This window comes from Dendrobates tinctorius, unplaced genomic scaffold (assembly GCF_039654945.1).
Source record: "Dendrobates tinctorius isolate UK_male_01 unplaced genomic scaffold, ASM3965494v1 ptg000046l, whole genome shotgun sequence".
Taxonomy (NCBI): Eukaryota; Metazoa; Chordata; class Amphibia; order Anura; family Dendrobatidae; genus Dendrobates; species Dendrobates tinctorius.
In genome coordinates, this window is record NW_027361714.1 from 15120411 (window position 1) to 15145531 (window position 25121).

At 43.1% G+C, this 25121-nt stretch overlaps 1 protein-coding gene across 8 annotated transcripts in view; it reads left to right on the forward strand.

The window, feature by feature from the left end:
• Positions 1–25121, forward strand: part of REPS1 (RALBP1 associated Eps domain containing 1) — a 176321-nt gene that overhangs the window by 78414 nt on the left and 72786 nt on the right. For all 8 annotated transcript variants that reach the window (XM_073575708.1, XM_073575711.1, XM_073575713.1 and 5 more), the window contains 4 exons: positions 117–279; positions 11942–12005; positions 17167–17321; positions 20678–20796. In XM_073575708.1, the coding sequence (XP_073431809.1) occupies positions 117–279; positions 11942–12005; positions 17167–17321; positions 20678–20796 (501 nt within the window). The remainder of the gene's footprint in view (positions 1–116; positions 280–11941; positions 12006–17166; positions 17322–20677; positions 20797–25121) is intronic.

Below are 25121 nucleotides of genomic sequence, written 5' to 3' on the forward strand. Positions count from 1 at the left end.
GCACTCTGACTTTAATCTGTCAATAACTTTGTGCCTTCTCCAGTTAAGTAGGTCTGTCTCCCTCCTTTTCTAATAATCTCAATGATTAATAGGGAAGAATTAACCTGTAATTCCAGGACCAGACAACTGTACACACTGTGGCTTCTGCTACTACCACAAAGGAAATTCGTAGACAATCCAGTAGTTACGACGATCCCTGGAAGATAACTGATGAACAAAGGCAATATTATGTCAATCAGTTCAAGAACATTCAGCCTGATCTAAATGGATTCATCCCAGGTAAGAAAACTGGACACACAAGATTTTTTTTTTAAGGGAGTCTTTCTGCACAAAATGATTTTTCCTTTCAAGCACAGCACTTTGTAAGGGACATAGCTTTAATAAAGAAAATCATGCCGTCAGTGTTCAAGTCTATTGTTGCATTTGCTGCAGTTGTTTGTTCAGATATGCATATGAGGCTCTCCATGTACTCTTGGCATGGCTGAGCAGTCCAGTGCTCAGTTTCCACCTTGTTTTCCATCCATCTCCGCCCTTCGGAGATACATTTGTGTATTTCGATTATAGTCATTTAGTAACCTTGATACTACATTTTTGAACAATCTTTTCCTTTGATAGAGTACTTAAATGGATTTCTGTGCTATAAGTTTTTAAGCAATTGGACAATATTTAATCTTTCATCCTTTTATTCTGGGTTGTTGGAGCTTATTTAGAGACATGCACAATATAATGAGCCTGGAGTAGGGCAGAATCAACACTACTATAGGCTTGGAGCTAGTGTTGGCATGTATACTAATCAATAGTTAAAGGGGTGTTCTCATGTTAAATTTCTATCATTACACATCATTAAAATAATCAAGTTTGCATTTGACTTGCTTTTTCTTTCTGCTGTCTTTCTATTACTGTGTGAACGTTTATCTTGCATAGTGTACAGCTTGTTTTCAAGAAGCTCGGCCATTTGTGCATACCTGCTAAAAAGGTCTGTCAGTGTTTGTTGTGAATTTAACATATAGAGATAACTGTACCTTTGAACAGTCACACAGCTCAGAAAAGGGAGAACTGTTCTGAAAAATGAGCCTGGTGGTTAGGTCATTGTTGCCACATGACTAATAAATGCACCTTTGTCAGGAGCTGAGAGGAAGATAAGCAGCTAACAGCCCTTTGATTTATATACAGCAGATAACTGCTCACCTCTCTCCCTCTGCGCTCCTGCTCAAAACTGCAGAGTGAAACAAAGCCTATTGCTGCAGGAGACACTGTGTTAAGGATTCACACACATCAGTGTAAATAAAATCGGTCCAATGTTTTTCCTGAAAAGTTGATGAGTGTCGCATATCGCCCATTTGTGATCCATGTTCAGGGCAATCAGCTATTTCTTCTATCAGACAAATGCTCCAACATCAAATGCCCCAGGTGAAATTCAAGTGAAATGACAAGCATGAGGAGCAGACAAGAATGGGTAGTAATGGCAGCTGGATGTAAAATATCGTACCTCTAAAGAGCCGTGGCACTCCAGACACTCGTTTCGCGTTATGCTTCTTCCAAGGGAGCGTGCGACATGGGCGATATTTTATTGCCACTACTGAATATTGCATGCATTTTTCCCATTTTTTATGCACTTTAATATTGTGTTTGCTGGAAAGCTAGCTTTACTGGCTTCATAAGCATTTTGCACCCTGTTTTTAGGCCATTTTGCTGCTTGATATATAAATACGCATGTATATCTATGCTACTTACTCAGTGGGATTATATACATAATATATTTTTTGTGCATGAAATTCAAGTTTTTTGTACCTGTATTAGCCGCTTTTTTTTTTGCATTGTTTGTCCCTATTTTTATCTATTGGTTGTACTATTTTGTCACCTAATAAAAATGTTCACATTTTTACGGCACTACGGCTTCCTAAATTTTTCTAATATGATTCTGCATTTGGAGGTTGCCATGAATCTAGGCATATTATAGCTTTTGGTAATCCAAAAAGAGTTCACAGGTTGCCACTGGAAAGTGTGAACGATTTCAGGGTGTCCTGGCCGGTAACACATTTCTGGTCACCACAACTATCAAACTGAAATCAGCCTGAACTTGGCCTTAGCGCTACATAATAATTGTTTCAGAATTGATTCATATGTATCAGTATATGATGTAATCTCTCTAAAAGCATTTTCAGTTCTCTATTCATTGTCGATATGGTTCCACAATCTAGTTAAATGCTGTACTCTTCCATGTTTGGCAGTAATGGACAATGGGGGAGGCGCAATGTACCATTTAACCCTGCTATTCTCTTCGTTACCACAATACACTTGCTATGTTCCGGTCATTTTTGACCAGACGTAATAGTTTTGATTTTTAGCTAATTTACGTGTTTTAATTGAAAAATTTTTGCAGTATTATATTTTATGTGAACCTGGTTGTTTATAAACAAATGAAAAATGGAAAGAAAAACTTTTTATTTTGTGTCAAAACATTTAACATGGCTTTAAAGGAATATTTATGCATATTGCATATTTGCACATACAAAAATAATTTATCCAACTGTAAGCTATAATAACAATAAACTAAATGTAATTATATTTTCCAACAAAAATAACAGTTCAGATTTTTTTATGTAAAATATGTCACACGGTGCGAAATCTACTCTTTGCAATTGTCACAAGTATAATTGACATGTCTTTTGCATAAATATGTTTCACATCTGTAACATATCACATTTGATTTGTGATTGCTTGATGTTGGACAGAAGTCGCATCGTTTCCGTTTTAGGCTGGTTGCGTTGCTGGTGGCGTCCGTGGGTATTGTAGCAGTGCTGGTGGAAGCTGTTAGTTCACTTTCTTTATCTTGCTGTTGAATCCTGTGGACAATGGCTTCCGCTCCATCAACTCTGGGTGTTGCCTTTAAATCTGCAATATATGGGCTAACCAGTGATTTTTCCCAACTCCTCTATAAAAAGTCTTCTCTTATATAGTTTATTTTTGTTCCAATTTGGGTCTATTTCCTTCCATAGCACGAATGCATTGTATGCTGACACATCAAAAATATTGTAAAAAATCACCATTGGCCACCGATTTGTTTTGCACTTACAGGTATAAGTGCCTGTCAGTTGATCTAGAGTATCAACAGCCCCTTTTGTAGCATTATAATGTAAAATGATGTCCTGTTTTCTGTCATCTCTATTACTGATTTCACTAAAACACCCCCACCCTTTAGGATAAGAGCTCAGAGTAAAGCAAACACACTTTTCAGACAGAATTTATTAGTACTCTTTCAGGTCAGCATTTCACAGAAATTAGATCAGGGAACACAAGTAAAAAAAGAGAATATGTTCATTTACAATATGAAAAGTTGAGAACTGAATTGAACTATTTTACATGAACAGCAGGGTAAAAATATTTAATGGAAGATAATCAATCAGCAGTATTGTAATGAGAAAATGTATGTATGTGTAAATCGGCATGGACCAAAAGGACCTAAATTGATAAATAGTAGTAGATGTAATATATAGTCCAAAATGAGATTAATAGCTCCTTTATTTTACTCATAAAATGGCTGGAGATCACTATAAAAGGCTATCGGTCATTTTTGACCGAACAGTACAAGTGTATAAAAAATTGTGGCGCAAAAAGTAAGCAAAGAAAAAAAAATTACCCATAGTAAGAACCCCTCAAATGAGGAAAAGTCAATCAACCACAAGTTTCAGAACCGCATCTTGAATATTTTAAAAAATATTAAAGTTCAAAATCGGTCGTTTTTGACCGAACATAACAGGAGGGTTAAACAGCGCAATCAAGAGTGGGTGTCACAACTACTAGCAAGTAATCATTTATGGTGCAAACCCCTTTGAAATGCTTTTAAACTAAATATAAAATGTTTTCTTGTAATTGATATCATTGGCAAAAAAGCAGTAATGTATATTCTGAAAAATTATCTATAAACAGCCCTTGTGTCACAAGGGTTAAGCCTTCCGCATGTTATCTAGATGATTATTTTTATTGTAGACATTTGTTATGTGGATCTTTTACTGATTATTGGATATTTAGCCAGTCAGACTTGAATTTCCATATAATCTTTGGTCTGCTTAGTAGTGTGCATAATGTTTCATTGTGGAAGCATTTTTATTTTAGGGTATATCCGGCTAGTAACTGGGCGTGCAAAGGGCAGGCTCCTCTTCATGGCATTTTTGTGATCTGAGGAACCTAATCTGTGGCTACATGAAAGTGAGAGCAGAATTCTGTTTGTATAGTCGTGTTTCGAGATATGTTTTAAAGGGAATCTGAGAGCAAAATGATGTAGTGACAAACCCTGATTCCAGCCATGTGTCACTGACTAGCCTGTGATTTGCTGCTTTTATAAAATCACCATTTCTCCTTCGCCTCATTGGGGGACACAGGACCATGTGGGTGTTATGCTGCTGCCACTAGGAGGACACTTAAGTAAATACACAAAGAAAATTGGCTGCTCCTCCGTAGTATACACCCTCTGCTGGCTCTATCCTGAACCAGTTCTTGTTTGGTGTCTGTAAGAGGCACTAGGGTCTGGCTTCAGACCCCAACGTTATTATTTTACCTTTTTCAATTTTTTTTTTTTTTTTTTTTTATACAGTTTGAAGGGGCGACAGGGCTTTTTCAAGGTCCCAATCTCCCAAAATCATCAACAGGCTGGCACGCAGAGTGTCATCTCCTCGTATCCCCTCCTGCAACCTCAACACCAGCCTGGGCTCTCCTTAGTGGCGACGGATCCCTTCAATGGGTCAGCTCTCCCCACATCACCAACAGATGGGAACATGGGGTGTCGCCCCCAAGTACCCCCTTCTGGACATGCCAGCTTGCCTCACCACTCCTGACAAGAAAAATTTCCTCAGGTAACATGCAGAGGCTCCATGCGGTGTCCGTGCGGCCCCACTGCACCACCACTGCCTGAAAGTGGATGGTGACTGGAGGCAAACAAGACCTCCCCACCTATCAAAGGGAAGGTGGATTGAGGAGGATCTGTGCGGCCCACAACCAGGCACTGGTGAATGCTCACCCTCCTGACTCTGCTTCATGTACCCGGCTCTGCTGCATCCCCTGTCAGCGGCACAGCACCTGCGGTCGGCAGAGGGAGATAAGGGCTCCTCCGATGGTACTTTCACATGTCCGGGCCCGCAGGGGGTTATGTGCACCAAACTGCCAGCTGCTGACGTCATTGCTCATTGCCATGATACCGCCACTGCCCCGGCACCACCGCGCTGCCAACCCAGAGGCCGAAAATTTAGTCCCGGGCTTCTGACCAGGTTAGGCCAAGTTCCGCTCACCCGACGGCTCTGTCCACCTTTTAAGCGCCTCTCGCTCTGAGCGAGCAGCGCTGCGGCCACATCCTGCCCTCTGGCCCTGACTCCGCCCCCTTCTGCTGGCGCTTCTCATTTCTCACGAAGCGCCATCTTGTTCTTGGACCCCTCCCCCTTATGCGCTGGCATAAGGGGGGCTCATCCTGCAGCAGGGTTGCGCGACATCCAAACCTTTATTGCGTCGAAAAGTTGAGTACCCCAGCTTCGGCCCACATTAAGCCGCAGCCCGAAACCCTGCCCGTGCTATGATGCGCGGGGGCGGCTCCTCCCACTTCCTTGGCGCTTCTCACACAGAACGAGAAGTGCCCCTGAGATTCTCGTCGGCCATCTTGCTTCCCCGACGTCCGCCTCACGAACTGGTGCGGAAGCGGCTGCGGCATACGACCCGACAGCATTCAGCGCTAAGGACAGCGCTAATCCAAGGCAACGCGCAACCCCCAAACATCATCCTAGCTCATGCACACTGTGACTACATGATTTCACTACCTTCTCTGGTGTACAGACTCAGGACCTGGGTAAGCTGGTACACAGCGCTTAACCCCTTCCCCAGAGCAGACTCAAAGCAGCATCAAAAGATGTCCAATATGTCTCATTCAAGACATCTAAGAAGTCTGTTAAAACACAGTGGTGTATGCCTCATATACAGCACGTAATGCACTACCACGCAGACACCGTAAGGCAATCTGTGCAGCCTGTGGCCCCCTGCTAATAGTCCGCCCTAATGGTCCTCGTCTCTGGTACAGTACATGGACTCTCTGGCCAAGCCTATAGATTCTTCCGCCTCACAAGTCATCCTCAGACAGGAACCGGACTGCGGCAGAAGATATGCAATCTCCTAGAAATCGTCCCCTCTGACACTCTCGTGCCTCGGCGTCCTCAGACTCTGCTTCATGCGTCCCCTCACCAGGTGCTTGCTGCTAACATGACTCAGAATACGAGTCTGATGTGGCTGTACTCCCGGACTCGCTAGACTACCAGTAGTCTCTAGATTCTCTCATTGACAAGGTTAATAAAATCCTGATGGTAGACGCAGCAGTCCGGACCACGCCGTGTTTTTCTATGGGACCAAACGTCCTCACAGGGTTGTTTGCCAACCACCCTGAATTACGGACATTGTTCAGAGGCATAGAAGTTGCCTGGACTGGCGATTCCCGGGCAAAAGCTGCTGGAAGCCACCTACTCTAAAGGCCCCGTCACACTAAGCGACGCACCAGCAATCACGACAACGACACGACCTGGCAAAGATCGTTTGTGCGTCGCTACATGGTCGGTAGGTAGCTGCCATACAGGCAGATCTCCTTAACGACGCAGCAGCGATCTGTATAACGAACTCGGCGGACGTTTGGACCTTGTCACACAGCATGTAGTGTTTTAACGATTCAACCTAGTCCTGCCTGCGCCGCAGAGATATGAGTCGCCAACGAGGTTGCTCGTCGTTTATAAAGGGTGTCAAACTCAGCGATTCAGGCGCACCAGCAGGACCCCAACGATCAAAAAACGGCCCAGGACGTTCGAGCACAAGCAGCGACATCGCAGCGGGGGCCACATCGCCGCTGCATGTCACACATAGCGACATCGCTGGCGCGTCATCAAATCGGTGTCGCTAGCGATCTCGCTTAGTGTGACAGGGCCTTTAGAAAGGAGTGGTCTCAGTCCCCTGCAGTAGCTTTACATGTCTCTGCTCGCTTCCAAGTCTCTTCTGTCTGACGTCTCTTCCATTAAAACCCCACTGACCTGACAGACAATCTTGCTCGGTCAGTCTTTGAGGCTGCCGGAACAGCATTCCTTCCTTCCTTTGCTGCCCCCTGGTGGCCAGACCTATGGTAGCAAGAGCTTCTACCCAGCCTAAGTCTGGTCAAGACATTAACCTACCTCCCTAGGCCGTCAGTCTCGCTTACCAGATTGCCCCGGCCAGGGATTGTACTGTGCATTAGGGTGATGACAATTTTAAAAATTTTGCAAAACGAAAATGAAACCTCTTAGATTGGAGGAACAATTGCATTCAAATGACATTAGTATCATCAAATTTGTAAAATATTCAAAAAAGTTCCCCCTCTTTTTCAAAAGATTTTTCGTCTTTTAATTTTAATCTTTAAAGAAAATATATTTCTAAGTTGTAACAAAAAGTGGTAATTTATTCACATCTAGAACATTCTGGAATATTTTAAAATATTTTGGAACTTAGTATTATCTTTTCATTTTCAGTACAAAGCTTCAAGTTTTACGATCAAAAAGTGCATTCAGAAAATGTCTTCTAGAAATTCCAGCAACAGTGTAAAAGCAAACTGGTCTATCTGGACGAGGAATCTGCCCTCCTATTGTCAACATAAAAGATAATAATGCAAAATTGCATGTCCTTTTTTGGCGGAAAAATACCATTTTTGCCTTTTCATTTGAATGAAAGGGGGAACTTTTTTTAAAAAAACAAAAAAAAGCAATACTTATTCTTAAATAACCCATAAAAGTTCCTCCATTGCACATGGTTTCATAAAAAAAATTTTTTTGTCATTACACTACTGTGCATGCCTACCTAGATGCGGCTAACTGTTTCGCATTTGCAGCTGCTAACGTTGTTAGCATCAGGAGAGCCCCTAGGGCTCTGGGAGTGGAGAGCAAACCCCTCTAACAGGAAATCTCTAATTTCCCCACACAGGGATAGGGAATCTCAAACTGGCATTCAAGCCCTCATTCCTGGAGACACAAGCCCTCTCTGTGCAGATCCAAGGGTCCTCCTTCCCGCATGTTTTCTGCGCTTTGACTCCGGTATCCGGAAGACACAGGCAGGCTCTTCTTTCGACAGGTCCCACTGGCAATCGTTCAAGACCAAGGGGTCAGAGATCTGGTGTCCCCCAGACGCAAAAATAGAATTTGCGTCTTCCCTGGCAACACTCTTCTTCCAGACCCTTCTTCGGAGGATAGAAGTGCGTGCAGTTCCATTTTATCAAGGACGAAGTGGCTGAGCGGTTAAGGCGATGGACTGCTAATCAATTGTGCTATGTACGCTTGGGTTCCAGTAAATCTGAACCATGCGCCCCCTCCTAGACCTAAAGCTTTTAAGCTTGTCAAAGTACGTCATTTCAGAATCGAAACTCTCCGTTCTGTTATCTCCTCATTGGAAACGGGAATACCTTGCGTCTGTCACATCAGGGACGCGTATCCACATTCCAATCTTCTCAGGCCAATCGGAGACTAACATTTTCGGTTCACGGCCTTGCCCTTCGATCTCGCCACTGCCCCTAGAGTATTCACCAGGGTCATGGCTGCTGTCATGTCCACTGTGCACTCTCAGGGCATGGTGATTCTACCCTACCTAGATGACCTCCTCATCAAGGGATCGTCTCTGCAGGCCTATGCGGAAGGTGTCAGTGTCACGTTGGTCTCTCTCTCTGTCTCGTCTGGGTTGGCTAGTGAACCTAGACTAGTCCTTTTCAGTCCCATCCCAGCAAATCTCCTTTTTTGGGGTTGGTGATGGTAATTCTCCCTCCAGGAAAGATCTCGACACGGATACGGGGAGCCCGGCTGCCCCTCACCACTCCCTGCGGTTCAGTATACAGGTCCTGAGGAAGCTGGTGGCATCGATTGAGGCAGTACCGTTTAGCCAACTACATCTCCGTCCTCTACTGAGGCAATGCCATCGGCTTGGGACGTTAACCCAGCCCCCCTGGACCGCCGTTTTCGCCTGTTCCCCCAGATTAAGCAGTCTCTCAGGCGGTGGACGTCAACATCCACACTAGGTCAAGGAACGTCGTTTCTTCTGGTCCACTGGTTGGGGTGCGTTTTTTCCATCTCTCACTGCCCAGGGTCGCTGGTCCATTCAGGAATCGTGTATCCCGATCAATATCCTCGACATTCGGGCAATCAGGATGGCCCTTCATTGCTTCCATCGACTTTTGTCCAGCCGTCCCATTCGGATCCGATCGGACAATGCCACGGCGGGGGCATAATGGCAAGAGGGGACACATAGAGCAGAAGAGTGATGCTCGAAGTAGCATACATTCTGCGGTGGGTCAAGACTCACCATTCAGCCTTTTCGGTAGTTCATATCCTGGAAGTAGAGAATTGGGCGGCAGATTCTCTCGGCCGTCAAGGTCTTCCCTCGGGAGAGTGGTCCCTTCATCTGGAAGTTTTTTTTCAACACATTTGTCAGCGCTAGGGTACTCCGGATGTGGATCTCATGGCCTTCAGGTTGAACGCCGAAGTTCTGACATTCGTTGCTCGCTCCCGAGATCCATTAGCTATTGGATCAAAAGCTCTTGTGCTTCAATGCCATCACCTTCGCCTCCCTTACATTTTTCAGCCACTCCCGCTTATCCCAATCGTCATTCAAAAGATCTAGTTTGAGAGTATCCTGGTGATTCCCGCTGTACCAGACTGGCCACGCCGAGCGTGGTGCGCGGAACTAGTGCAGCTAGTCGCCGGCGTTCCCTGGTGGTTACCGGACCACCCAGACCTCCTCTCTCAGGGGTCCATTTACCGCCAGGACTCCAGAGTGCTGAGCTTAACGGCCTGGGCATTAAATCCTGGATCCTAGCCCAGGCCGGTTGTTCACGACAAGTAGCGTCCACCATCATCATCAACACCCAGAAATTTACCTTCAGGCATATTTTCCATTATATGTTGGAAGACCCGTTTTTTTCCTCTTGGTGTAAAAAAAAACAAAAAAACACAGATGTTCCCCACTTGTCTTTGCTATTTCATCCTTGTTGGAGTTTCTCCAAGCAGGATTCGATTCAATCCTGGCACTGTCATCTCTCAAATGCTTTCCATCCGGTTCCAGCAAAAAATACCTTCCAAATCTCAGGTTAAGACCTTCATGCAGGGAGTGCCACACCTTGTTCCTCCCTACAAGATGCCTTCGGAGCCTTGGTCTTAATCTGGTCTCAGGTGCCTTATAAGTGGCCCCCTTCAAACTCCTGCAGGACGTATCACTCACCCTTCTTTCTTGGGAAGTTTCCTTTCTCGTGGCAGTAACATCCAGCAGGCGGGTCTCGGAATTGGCGGTTTTTGCTTGCAAACGTCCATTTCTAGTCTTTCACCAGGGCAAGGTAGTGTTAAGGATGTTTCTGGCCTGCTTGTCTAAGGTCGTTTCTTCTTTTCATCTGTATGAAGACAGTCTTTCCCTTATTCTGATCAGCCCCGGGTCATCGTTCTGAGGAGGCTCTCCACACTTTGGATTTGGTGAAAGTACTCGGGAAATACATTTCCAGAACAGCGCTTTTCCGCAAATCGGATTCCCTCTTTGTGTTTCCAGAGCGACATAGAAAAGGCCTTCCTGCTTAAAAAGTTACAATAGCCAGATAGATCTGCTCTGCACTTCATGAAGCTTACCGTGTCAGAGGTCGGCCTATCCGGAGAGGCTCATGGCAAAATCCATTCGGACAGTGGGGGGCTTCCTGGGCCTTTTGGCACCAGGCGTTAGTACAGCAAGTCTGCATGGCTGAAACTTGGTCCAGTCTTCACACGATAGTTAAGTACTACAACATTCATTATCAAGCCTTTTCAGATGTTGCCCTCGGCAGACAAGTTCTGCAATCGACAGTAGCGCATCTGTAGGCCATATTAATCGCTGGGTAGTTAAGGTTTCAGCTGTTGTGCTGTTTCCCACCCAGGGACTGCTTTAGGACGTTCCATGGTCCTGTGTCCCCCAATGAGGCGAAGGAGAAACAGGGATTTTTGTGTACTTACCGTAAAATACTTTTCTCTGAGCCAATCATTGGGGGACACAGCACCCACCCTGTTAGCTTGTTGGCTTGTGGTTGTCCTTTTTGTTTTTGACATGTTGCATTCTTTGTTGGCTATCTGTGAATTCCTACTGCTTTAGCACCGAACTGTTTCAGGATAGAGCCAGCAGAGGGTGTATACTGCGGAGGAGGAGCCAATTTTCTTTGTGTATTTGCTTAGTGTCGTCCTAGTGGCAGCAGCATAACACCCACATGGTCCTGTGTCCCCCAATGATTGGCTCAGAGAAAAGGATTTACGGTGAGTACACACAAAAATCCCTGTTTTATCACTGTAGGACCAAGGCCCCAATCACCAGAATTCTGATGTAAATTGCTGTGAAAAGTCGCAACATTTTGGTAGTTGCACACAGGTTTTGAGACTTTTGGCATTTCAGACCATTTTCTCCCGCTCTGCCAATCAGACGTGGGACAGGGCCTTGGAGGGTGCGTGATGCCACCGCTCATCTTATTCATAAGTGTTCCCAACCCCATAAAGCTTAGCCTAGTTACAGAGATCATCTTCATGAATCATTATATTGAAAAATGAAGTTGCCAATCGGTGGGCTGGGGCTATACACGGCTCAGCACTGTTATGTCTGCAACAGAGAACTGCGATCCTATTACAGCTGCTGCATCCAGCAAACTGGTGCATCACTGGAATTAGGTTTTCTATCCCTACAACATGGTGTTGACCTATTCTTTTAAATAAGTGAACTCTGATCATAAATCTTTTTTTTTTTTTTTTTTTTCCTCTTTGGGGGGGGGGGGGCATTGCTGTATGTGGCACTGCAGCTTTAGTAGAGGCTTTATACATTTTGTTCATCTTCATATTTTTCAGGTCCATCAGTGATTGTATATTTGTATACTGAACAGATTTAATTTTTTTTTTTTTTTTATTTCTAGGATCCGCTGCAAAAGAATTTTTTACAAAATCTAAGCTTCCAATTCCAGAGCTTTCTCACATATGGTATGTTTTCTTGTTTATATTGTAAACAATCTAGTTTATTCACATTAAACGGGTTGTCCACTACAAGGACAACCCTTTCTCCATCTGAGTGTTTGTCCCCGTTGAAATAAAACCACTTACACGCACTTCCCGTGCTGGCGCCGTTTAGGCGGTGTCGGCTCTTGCGTTGTCAGGGCTCACGTTCGCGCTGGAGTCACTTCGGACTTATAACAAATGAAAAGGAAGTTCATGCCCTGGCTGGCCGCTCGCTTTTTCTAGATTACGTATACGTCCGAAAGCTGGTACAATAATGCATGTGCTGATTGGGCTCAGGGCTCACGTGACACAGCCTCACAAGAGCCCTGGGAACGCCAGTGCTGATTCTGCTGGAATGGTGCCAGTACTTTGGGGTGAGTATAGGTGTTTTGATTTTAATGGAGGAAAAGATTCAGATTGAGAAGAGGTTGTCCTAGCAGTAGGAGTGTTCTCATGTCATGTAACTTGCTTTAATTGACATGAAATTAAACAAGTTTGCAATTGAGTTGTTTGTTCTCTGCTTTAATTATCCTGCACAGAGCTTTTAGCTTTGATAGTGTACAACTTTATATCCATGGAGCGGGGCCAAGTGTGCTCACTAGTTACATTCCAGGTGTGGCATTAACTCTTAACATACCAGTCACTACTTTCCATCGTATTGATTTCCATACAGCAGTTAGCTGCTCAAATCTGACTCCCTTTCTGCTCCTGACAAGCTGCTGTAATAAGTTTTGCAAAATCCCTAGCTCCCATCAGTGTTTGCTTCCAGAGCAGTTCTCATAATCCCTGCTCTCACCTGTGCTTTTTCAAATGCCCTGTTATCTCAGTGTAAATATAGTGATAACAGGGCAGACTCAAGCTGGAGTCAAACATAGCAACTTACCAGCGATCCCGACAACGATATCAACGTTTCAGGATTGCTGGTAAGTCGCTATGTGATCGCTGGTGAGCTGTCACACAGACAGCTTCACCAGCGATTAGCACAGCGATGCGGAGCGCGCGGCATCGCTGTGTTCGTTAGCGCTGATGCCATATTCATGTCAAAAATAGAATTAAAATAAAAAATATTGTTGTTCTCACCTTCCAACGTCCCGCGCAGCATTCCCGCCTCTCTCCACGCTCCTGTCCCAGTAATCCTTTGCGAGAATTACCGCGATGACGTCCGTTCTCGCGGGATCGCGAAGTCTCTCGGTCATTCTTGCAAAGGATTACTGGGACCGGGAGCGTGGAGAGAGGCGGGAAGACTGCGCGGGACGCCGAAAGGTGAGAATAACAATATTTTTTTATTTTTTTTTATCATTTTACAAGCTGATCGCTGGTCTCCCGCCTGTCACACGCAGCGATGCGTGCTGGTCAGCGGGAGATCAGCGACGAAAAAAATGTCCAAATGTCCAGAGGTTTCTTGCAGCGATCAGCGATACCGGCAGGGGGGCCGGTCGCTGATCGCTGTCACACAGCGATCTCGCTGGTGAGATCGCTGTTGTGTCTCAAAAGTTGTGACTCAGCAGCGATCTCGCTAGCGAGATTGCTGTGTGACGGGGCCTTCAGACCAAACCACTGATCTCTGGTTGTGTTACAGCAGAACCTATGCTGAGCTTTATAGTTCTACTAAGGCCATGTTCCCATGTGTAGTAAGTAATCATCTGTTAGAATGGATTCTGCAGCATTCTGTTGACAAAAAGTTGTGCAGACACAACCTTTTTGTCCACCTAAATAGAAAATTCAACTGCATCTGTTTTTTAACATTGAAGCTCATGGAAAAATTCAATGTTAATAAGGAAAAAAAACATCCAAGGATCCAGATGAAGTTAGATTTTTTTTTTTTTTTATATGGATAAGGCTGGTTTTACATGTACCACATTTTTTGCGGCCTGTTTTTGCGGGCCGTATCGCTGCATTCTTTGTGGTGTACCGCAATAACTGGCTGCAAAAAAAAAAAGTTTGCGAATCGCATTTTTTTCCCCCAATACTATGGAAATAGTATTGGAGAAAAAAAAGGCGCTCCGCAAAACCGGAAGTGACGGCGGGCCGCAAAAACAAACTTCCGGTTTGTTTTTGCGGCCCCACTGATTAAAATGGGTGCCGTGTCTGTACACCGTGAAAAATATCGAGCAAGCGTGTTATTTTTCCACGGCCGTCTATACATACGGCGCACCATTGAATTTTTGCGGTCCCATAGAAAGCTATTGGGGCCGCAAAATCGGCCTGCAAAAATACAGTAAGTGTAAAACCACCCTCAAAGTTGTCTGCACAGTTTTTTTTTTTTTTTTTTTTGGGGCAACTGATTGCTGCTGGATCCGTTGTAACGGATGAGTATTGAACATAAAAACATAGCCTAATACTACAAGTCTGCCACACGCCAATCCATAGCACTCAAAGAGAAGAGCTGGCTTTGCCAGAAATCGGGCAGTGGAAAACACTGGGAAGTTGTGTGCTGCTCAAGAGACAAGCTGAGAATAACCCTTTTATGTACCTTATTATAGAAAAATGCTTCTTTCTCCACCTCTCAAACACCTTAACGCCTCTCACTCAGAATAACTGCTTTGAGGTTTCCCTTACACGACACAGAAAAGAGAAGACACTGCTTCCCTATGGCCCCGTCACACACAGCGAGATTGCTGATTTTGTCACGCATCAGCGATCTCTCCAGCGATATCGCTGTGTGTGATGGGGATCAGCGACCGCCCCCCCCTGCCCGGTATCGCTGATCGTGCAGGATCGTCATGGGCTTTTTTTTTGATCGTTGGTCTCCCGCTGGCCAGCACGCATCGCTGCGTGTGGCAGCGAGAGACCAGCGCCGCTGGTTTCCAACGTAAACATCGGGTAACTAAGGGCCGCGTGCGGCTCTTGGATACCTGCTGTTTACCCTAGATACCAGTGCACGTTGGTATCTAAGGTAAACAGTGGGTATCCAAGAGCCGCGCGGCTCTTAGATACCCGCGGTTTACATTGGAAACCAGCTTGCTCGCTGGTCCTGATCACTGGAGGGACTGTGTATGTGACAGCTCACCAGCGATCAGCCTAACGATGTCCCAGCGATCCCATCCATGTCGGATCGTTGGGATTGCTGGGACAGTTATGTGTAACGAGGCCTTATTTCTCTGTAGTGCACTGTCAGGTACATCAGCCGCTTGGAGTATGATATTCAGCAGTATTGCTATATTTCCATTTCTGGGATCAGATAGTAAACCTAGGAGAGGCTGCAGAGTGTTTCTCCCTGCTCCCTCCTCCACCCCTTCTTCCCATTGACCTCTATGAGCAGCATATGTCATCCGATTTCTCGGTGATCTGAAAACTTGTCTCCTCTCTGGAGATAGATTTTACCAATTAATTCAGAGAGATGGGCACAGTGAAGGGGAAGTGGAGGAGAGGATGCATTTCTCTATAGTAAGATATGTTTGCTGCTACTACTCATTTATGGAAAATTGTTTTCTGGGGGAGTTGATTATTTTTCACTAAGAATCTTTATAATGCTAACTTTTTATGTCAGCTCAACATTAAGGAACCTATAGTATGGTGCTGATTGATTAATCTTTTGGGGAATTTTTATATAGCATGGATATTGCAGCTGCTGTTTCTCCATTGATATCAATTTATATGAGGTTATTTGACCTGATTAAGTCAGTGTGCGTTTGTGGACTTGACTGATAAATTCTGATCTGATATATGTGCCTCACTCAAATTTATTGTTAAGGTACTGTCACACTAAGCGATATCGCTAGCAATATCGCTACAACTTGTGACGTTATAGCGATATTGCTAGCGACATCGCTGTGTCTGATACTTACCTACGACCCGCTCCCCCGCTGCTGATCGCGCGAGAACGTCCAGGACTGGTTCTCGTCGTCAGCTTCCTGCGGCCCTTCCTGTGGAGAGACGAGTGACGAGCATGGAGCCGGGAGGGAGGACGCAGGATCGCCTACTGTGACAGGTAAGTAGCGATCCCCGTTCCCAGCGATGTCGCTGGTGAGATCTGCCTGTGTGGCAGCTCACTAGCGACCACTTAGCGATGCACCAGCGATCCTGACCGCGTCATATCGCTGTTCGGGATCGCTGGTACATCGCTAAGTGTGACAGTACCGTTGGAGCTCATCTGGAGGAGGCACTGTAAATCAAACAGGCACTTTAAATTCTATTTGCTCGACACTCACTGAGCTAACAGCTACTTATTAGGTTCCATTTATTGTAAATTTTAAGTAGTTTTTTGATATGATGTTGGCTTGGTGAGGGATCCCTCTTAGGGTCAGTTAGCCTTGTCAATGTGGAGCGAGGGCACCATTTCATCTCCCCATAGGGTGCCAACCTCTTCTTACAGGCAGGGAGGATAGATAGTATTATCTCTATCTCCCTAGTTTATATCCTTCTTTGATTGAGATTTTTTGGCCTGGCATATACATATAATTTTTATAGTGCCTATGTGATTTCTCTCACCGATTTCGGTATTAACCCTTGATACTTTTATTGAAAATTTTAATTTAAACAATAAAAGTTAATTTTTAGGCCTGATTTTTTTTTTTTCTGGTTGCACAATATTAATATCAGACCTGGTACATTATTTTCATTTTTTTTGGCTTGTATCCCCTTTGAAAAGTAAGCTTTTAATGTATAGGTCCCTGAAAACTAGAAAAGCACACATCTTTTGCAATTTTGCAGTAAAACGGGGTGAAAGTAATTTAATGACCAATTATGTCTCCTGATCGTGGAATCTGTCTCCAATCCATTACCTACGCAGGACTTCTGAAGAGACCAGTTGAGCGTCACATTATCCAGGCCCTAAAAGAGGTCGTTCATGAAGAATGGAAAAAGATAGATGTTGCAATATGTCGCTAACTTGTTCATGCTATGCCCAGAACACTGCTGTCCTTAAAAATCATGGAGGTCATACGAAATACTAGATGTAGTTGTTGATGCAGAATTGAATACATTCCACATTGACAACTAATTTGAATAAAATTGAAGATTTTATATTGAAAGTTATATTATTATGCTTGCTTTCATGTTATGTAAGTGTTCTGTGAAACTGTTGTCAAAATTTCTGAAAATGTTCTTGTATTACATGAGTTAGTGATTAAAATTTGACACTTCAGTGGGGTGTACTAACTTGTTCTAAGCAGTGTTGTGTGATTATAATGTTTTATCATTGTAGGGAGCTCTCAGATTTTGATAAGGATGGAGCGTTGACGTTGGATGAATTCTGTGCTGCTTTTCATCTTGTAGTTGCTCGAAAAAATGGATATGATTTGCCTGAAAAACTACCTGAAAGCTTAATGCCTAAGCTCATAGACTTAGATGATACTGCAGGTACTTCTTGGCCTTTAAAAAAAGACATGTTTAAGGCCCTGTTCATTATGTTTGCTTTTTATTTTTTTGCTTGTTTGTTTTTATTGTGGTGATAACTTTTTTTATTTTTGCACCAAATTCTTCAAAATGGCACATGTGGTTTTTGAAATTTTCACAAACTATAAAACTGTCTATTTTTGCCTTTTAACACAAACTTTTACGTTTAAAAAGTTAAAGACAAATTTAGAAAATCAAGATATAGTATTTAAAAAAAGTTGCAATTGCTGAATCAGATGGTAACGTCAAACACAAGCCATCATGGCAAACATAAAAAAGTAAAGAAAAAAAACTGTCAACAAATATAAAATAGACTTTAAAGGGAATCTGTCACCAGGTTTTTGCTACCAAATCTGAAAGAAGCATAATGTAGGGGCAGAGACTCTGATTCCAGCAATGTCACTTACTGAGCAGGTTAGGTGTTGATAGAATCACTGTTTTATCCGCAGGAGATTATCACTAGAGGACTAGTAAATCAGTGATTTTATTAAAATGACAGCAAGCTGCTCAGTGAGTGACACATCGCTGGATTTGGGGTTTCTGCCCCTACATTATGATGCTCCCAGATGTGGTAGAAAATCATGGTGTCAAATTCCCTTTTAAAGAGATGTAAATTAAAAAAATAAGACTCAAATGAATAACAGGCAAAAACTAGACAAAAAAAGGCACAGAAAGCTGCTTATTTGTCCAGTTTCATATTGTTTGAACCCCTTTGTGACCGAGCTCATTTTTGACTGGAATGACCAAGCCAAAATTTACAATTCTGACCATTGTCACTTTATGTGATAACTCTGGAACGCTTCAACGGATCCCACGGATTCTGAGACTGTTTTTCGTGACATCTTGTACTTTACGATAGTGGTAAAATTTCTCCTATATAAATTGTGTTTATGTATAATAAAAGCAAAATAAAAATGAGCAAAAATGTAGGAAATATTAATATTTTCTAATTTTTAACTTTTGTGCCCTTAACCCCTTTCCGACATGTGCCGTAATACACGTCGGATTCGCTGTTTGGTAAGGGGTCCAGCGCTGAGCCCACACCTTTACGGGCACATAACAACTCCTCTATACAGCTGACGTGCCCGCAACAGCCACGGGGGGAATCACAATCCACCGACGGCTGTTAACTAGTTAAATGCCGCTGTCAGTCCCTGCGAGTTCTTGTCTCCCATGGAGACTCTTTAAAGCATGCAAAACGTAAGAAAAAAACATGTTTACATTTAAAAAAAAGTTCAAATCGCCCCCCTTTCGCCCCATTCAAAATAAAATAAAAAAATCAAATATACACATCTTTGGTATTGCCGTGTTCAGAATCGCCCGATCTACTAATATAAGAAGAAAATTAACTCAATCACTAAACGGCGTAACGAGAAAAAAAAATCTAAATGCCAAAATTGTTTATTGGTCGCCGCTACATTGCATTAAAATGCCATAACGGGTGAACATTATATCTACACTAAATTTGTATCAATAAAAACGTCTGCTCGGCATGCAAAAAATCACCCATCCCCAGCTGATGAAAAATGGAGACGCTACAGGTATTGGAAAATGGCGCCTTTTTTTTTTTTATTTAAAAAAAAATTTAGGATATTTTTTCACCACTTAAATAAGAAAAGAAGCTAGACATGTTTGGTGTCTATGAACCTGCAATGACCCGTGGAATCATAATGACAGGTCAGTTTTAGCATTTAGTGAACATGGGTTAAAGAAAAAAAACTCTGCACTTGCACTTTTTTTTGCAGTTTCACCACACTTGGAATTTTTTTCCCGTTTTCCAGTTCATGATATGTTAAAACCAATGGTGTCCCGCAAAAAACAAGCCCTTACATGGCCATATTGACCGAAAAATAAAAAAGTTATGGCTCTGGGAAGAAGGGAAGCGATAAACGGAAAATGACCCGGGGGTTAAGAGGTTAAATCAGTTATGTCACGCAAAATAGTTACTAAATAACATTTCCCACATGTCTAATTTATATCAGCACAATTTTGGAAACTTTTTTGTTAGAAGGGTTAAAATCACAAGCCGCTGCATCCAAAGCACCGCTGACTATTGAACACAGGTAATTCTGCATGTGGTCATTGAACCGTGCAGAATCACCGCGTCCAATACATTGGACGGGTGAAATTTATCTTGCAGAGACTCGACTCAAGATAGACATGCGGTGATCTGGAATGATGCGCAGCATGTTCGTCTTCTCGGGGAAGCCGCGAGTATCTGGGCATGAAATCCCATCCACTATGCTGGAACATCTGGCTGCTGCAGCTTGGACGTTGCAGATGTACGCAGCATCCAACCCGCATGTTTACTGACCGTTGGAACTTACCCTTAATGTTCATGAAGTTTATTAACCCTTCACGAGACCTAAAGCAATGTGGAAGGAAAAATGAAAATTTAACTTTTTTCACAAAAAAATTATTTTGTGATAATAAAAAATTTGGGTCTAAAAGTAACAAGAGAAAATGGACCACAAAATTTGTTGTGCAATTTCTCCCGAGTACGCCGATGCCCCCTTTGTGGGGGATTCCTACTGTTTGGGCAGGTCTCGGAAGGGAAGGAGCGCAGTTTGACTTTTTTTACACAAAATTGGCTGGAAGTGAGAGCAGATGCCATGCCGCATTTGGAGAGCCCCTGATGTGCCTAAATAGTGGAAACCCCCCACCATTGACCCTATTTTGGGAACTTATCTAGATGTGTCATGAGCACCTGGAACCCCTCAAGAATTTTATCCAGGGGTATAGTGAGCATTTTGGACCCACAGATAAGAGACACAGAATTTGATAACCTATTCAATATGACAACCTAATGTTATCATATTGAAGATGTCATTAGTGTTGAACACAAGTGCTCGCTACTCCAGTTTGCATCGGGTGTGCACAAAATATTGATAGTACTCGAGGGACATGCTCGAGTCCCTGCCCCTGGGCTGCTAGACACCCCCCAAAAAAACCATGCGGGGTTCTGCGATATTCTGTGCATACTCGAGCACCCGATGCAACCTAGAGTAGAGTAGCGAGCACTTGTGCTCAACACTAGCCGTCATATCGTCATTTTTTTTTTTTCAAGTGACCCCATTTCTCTTTACTGTTATGTTGGATCATATTAAAGGAGAGAGAAATTAATTTTTAAATCAGACTGTTTTGGGATTGCCGTTATTTGGTAAATAACGGTGATCACGTGACAGGGGACTGTTAAAACCGGCACTGATCCTGTTCTCTGTGGTCCCGGCAAGAGATTTCAAATTGTTCTGTTTTCTAATTAATTACTTATGGAAGCTTATGCTTTTTTTTAGTTGTATTTTTTCTTTTTTCTTTCTTAGCTGGAGAACAATCTGGTGAGGTAGGATTTTCAAGTTCTCCTGCTGACCCCCCTCCAAGTAAATCCCCCTCTATGCCATCTTTGAATCAGACATGGCCAGAGATGAACCAAAGTAGTGAGGTAAGAATATGCATCAGACATAGCTCTTGGTATTATTGTCTTGCTTCTCCTTTCTTGAAATTTCACAATACAAACCTACATTCATATGATTTATTCCAAATTGTACAGTGTAAAGAGTTGTGCTACATCCCACCTGGAAAGGCTTAAAAAGCAGTAGTGTCCACCCAGTTCATTACTGGATTGTTAAAAATTGATTTAATTCATATCTTTAAAATAAAGCTGTTTATATTAAGTAACGTGACAATTTGACAATTGCTGTATATTTGGTCTTTGCAAAGTAAAGACCAAAGCAATTACCGTAACTATATTAGTGAATGCATCTTCTAAATCATATAATTATAAAGTCATGTAAATCTGTATATTATAATCCTATTTCTGAAAAATTTTGGATGTGTAGTTTATCTGATTTTCTATAGCTCACTTCTCAGAAGTACTGTACAGATTGGAACAGGATGAGCAGAATCATCTCATTAATAACCTCTGGGGGAGTAGATTATGTAGGATAGCAACGTGTGTATGTGTGTGTGTATATTATAATATAAATTTAGACAACCCTCAACAGTGAAATTCCAACACCAAGAAGAAAAGTAGTGGATTTATGGATACTGATGAAAAGAAATGGAAACATAATGTTCAAGACATCTTGATTTATCAGTATGGAGTTTGCGCAGAAATAGTCACACTTACATACCTTGGCTGATTTGCGTTCCCGAATGCTTTCAGCACGTAAGGAAGTTCCTCGGACAACCATTCATGACTTCATTGATGGCTGCCAAGGTGTGTGTGTGTTTCTGCACGTTGTCCTTGTCATCTGTGTGTGATCTGTGGACTTCCAATAAACGTAACTCATGCCACTGAGCGTTGTACCTTTTTACTGGGTAGCACACAGGCACCTTACCGTTTCTTCTATTTCTGCACTTGGCGCCCATACTCCGTTCTGAATAAATCGAGATGTTTTGAACATACTGTTTCCAGAACTTGCATGGATATCCGTCCTGTGACTAATACTATGTTTTTATAATTCCACATACGTAGTGCCATGCAGTATAGACATATTAAAGTCTACAACTAATGAAAAGTTACTGCAATTTCTTAAGCCGTTTATGAAGTAATTAATCAGCAGTATTTTATGAACCTCAGCATGAAGTGTTAGGGTATGCCCACATGCGGCATATATGCAGAAAATTTACTGTGCAGAACTCCAGTCAAATTATTTTTGCGTTTTTTTTTTTTTTTTGTTTGTTTTTTAAAGGGAACCTGTCGTGAAGGAAAAAAAATAGTGTAATTAACCTGCAGATATGTGGTTAACCTGCAGGTTAATGGTGTTCTGAAGTCATGCGGCCGCCACACTGAAAGCCCTGCTACCAGGAGGAAATGACCTTAATTCCTGCTGGCAACCTCGGGCTTTCTGTTATCCCTCAGTACATAGTGAGCGGCTATAACCAGGCCCCGGCACTGACTGACATGAGGTTCAGCAGTGCATCAGTACAGAGCCAGCTGTCAGTCTGTGCCGGGGCATGGTTACGGTGATGTAGTAGTGACTGGAAGCCCGAAGCTGGCAGGAGGAATTAAGGTCATTTCCTCCTGGCAGCATGACTTCAGAACGCTATTAACCTGCAGATTAACCCCATATCTTCAGGTTAATAGCGTTTTTCATAACCAGTTCCGTTTAACAAAATTCCCCCCTCACAAAATCTGCAATGTTAACTGACTAATGCTGTGGATTTGAAATCTGCAGTGATCATTTATGCTGTGGACTTTACCCCTTGTAGTGACAGTACATTGTGTACTGCATGAAGGAAGTTGTGGAATCTCCTATATGACCCTCGGGACTGTTGTGCTTGGTAAACAGATAAGATCGTGAGAGTCAGACCCCCAAACCATCTGATATTGATGACCTATCACAAGGATGGGGCATTAGTATCCTTCCAGAAAATTCTCTAATAAATGATTATAAAATGCAGAACACTCTTTTAACTCCTTCCAAGAATGCCCACAGTCTTATTTTAGTGGCAGTACAGATCCCAAGTGTTCAGTGATATCTTTTTAAGGTCGCTCCATTAATGCTCCAGCATTCTCACCGAAGCTCCAGCCGTCAGACACATTGTGGGACCCTTAGAGAAGATGGAAATTATCACTGCTTCTGTCTTATTTTTCATCTGTGTAGCTGTCAAAGAACGCTGTGTAGGGTAATAGGATAGAAGTCAAATAGGACGCTTCTATTGGGCCCTGTGATCACATGGTTGCCGGTAGTCTGCCAGCATAGCAGAGCCAGACCAGTTTTGTAGGGAGTTGTTAATGTGAAGGCTGTTTTACCTGTGACTGGGGCTCCTATGGATGTCTAATATTTATTCTACTCAGTAATATAGCGCCAACATATTCCTCAATTCTTTACAGACATCATTGGGACTCGCACTCTAAATCCCCAATCACTGTCCCCATGGCGTGTGGAGGGAAACACGCGCAACTACGGGGAGAACATACAAACTCATTACAGATGTTGTCCTTGGTGGGATTTAAACCCAGGACCCCAGTGCTGCAAGGCTGCAGTGCTAACCACTGATCAGTTACATTGAAAAATAAAAAAAATACTATGTTTCCCATTGATCCTTTATGACCTCTTTGGATGGGGAGGGGGCTTGATTTTGTAAAGAAAAAATATAAATTATTAAAGCCAAGGATCTTGCCAAGATTTTCTGTTATGCTGCTCTGCCTTCATTACATCGGAGTTCTAGGGGCGAGTCCACATACTGATCAGTTTCTCATATTGCTGCTATTACCATGACCGCAGTGTGTGAACTTCCCCTTAGTTACAAATTATTTAGGTGCATCTTTTATTTTACTACCTACAAGACAGAGTTCCTGATGATCGGTGCAATTTACATCTCCCAAATAAGATACACCACACTGTGAAAAGAAAGAATGGAAAGTGCAGTTTTCATTGAGCAGGTGTATGTTTTCATAGTAATGTGATACATATCGGAGACCCTCCCATGATAATCCTGTAATGTAGAAAATGTGTGTGTGTACAAATTCTGTGTTTGATAAAGAACTCGTGCAAAGTGTTATTGACTCTCATTTCTAGTTGTTAAGACCCCATATCAGTTGTAAAAGAATGAACCCACCTAACCATATGAGAACTAAATATGTGACATGTTTACTGCAGTCTCTGGGTGTGCTTATGCTTTATACTCCTAATGACTCCTTTACTAGGTGATTGTGAATGCTTTCTCACTTCAATAAAATAATGAAATGTGTGACCTGTCCCCTAGTAGATAAGCCTTCCTCCCAAACAAGTCTCTCCCTTTACCTAAACTCGCACATTTATCATACACTGCTAAATAATTGAGCTGCCAACCTTTGGGGACAATTTATTTTGTTAAATGCATGTATTTTTGGTGAAAAAACATTAGTTTAAATGGGTTACATTTTGCACTGATTGCCTTTTTTAGCCGATGTTTTACACGGAATAATGCTGGTTGCAGAATGAGTTGGCAGAGAATCCCTCAGTGAGCTCATTCTGCTGGGCCAGTGGGAGAGTTTCTAACACTTTTTATGACCTCTCCACTGATTTCAGGCCACAGTTTGTTTTTTTTAATGTAATTTTTGGCTCAACACCACCTTTTTCATGTGATGCAGTGTGGCATCAGGGTAATGGGATTAGGGCAGCAGCTGTCATTGACATGTAGCTCTAGGCTAAGGGTCCCATTTCACATAGCGACGCACCCGCGATCCCGACAACGATACGACCTGGTAAGGATTGCTGGTGCGTCGCTAGTAAGCTGCCAAACAGGCAGATCTCTTCAACAACGCAGCAACGATACGGCGATCCGTATAACGACCTCGGCGGTCGTTGGTACCTTGTCACACAGCAGCTTTTCTGACGACTCACGCCTGTGTCCCTGAGTTCTGCGTTGCCAACGGTCACTCGTCGGCGTCAAACACAGCGATGCAAGCTGGCCAGCGGGACGCCAACGATCAAAAAATTGCCCAGGACATTCGAGCATGATCAGCGATATCTAGCAGGGGGCCGGTCGCCGCTATGTGTCACACGTAGTGAGATCGCTGGCGAGGTCGCTGTTGTCACAAAATCAGTGACGTTTCAGCGATCTTGCTAATGATCTCATTATGTGAGACGTGGCCTTTAGTAATGAAAAAGAGTCAGCCCGACACCCTCATTACTAAGCCGATAAGTAAACACACACAAACACATTGTCACCAGCCTATGTAGGAGCGTTAACAGATCCAAAGTACATAGGCTGTAACCAGACATCAACTGTTAATTTTAAAGAAAAAAAAATTGCATGGGCTCCCGCATAATTTTA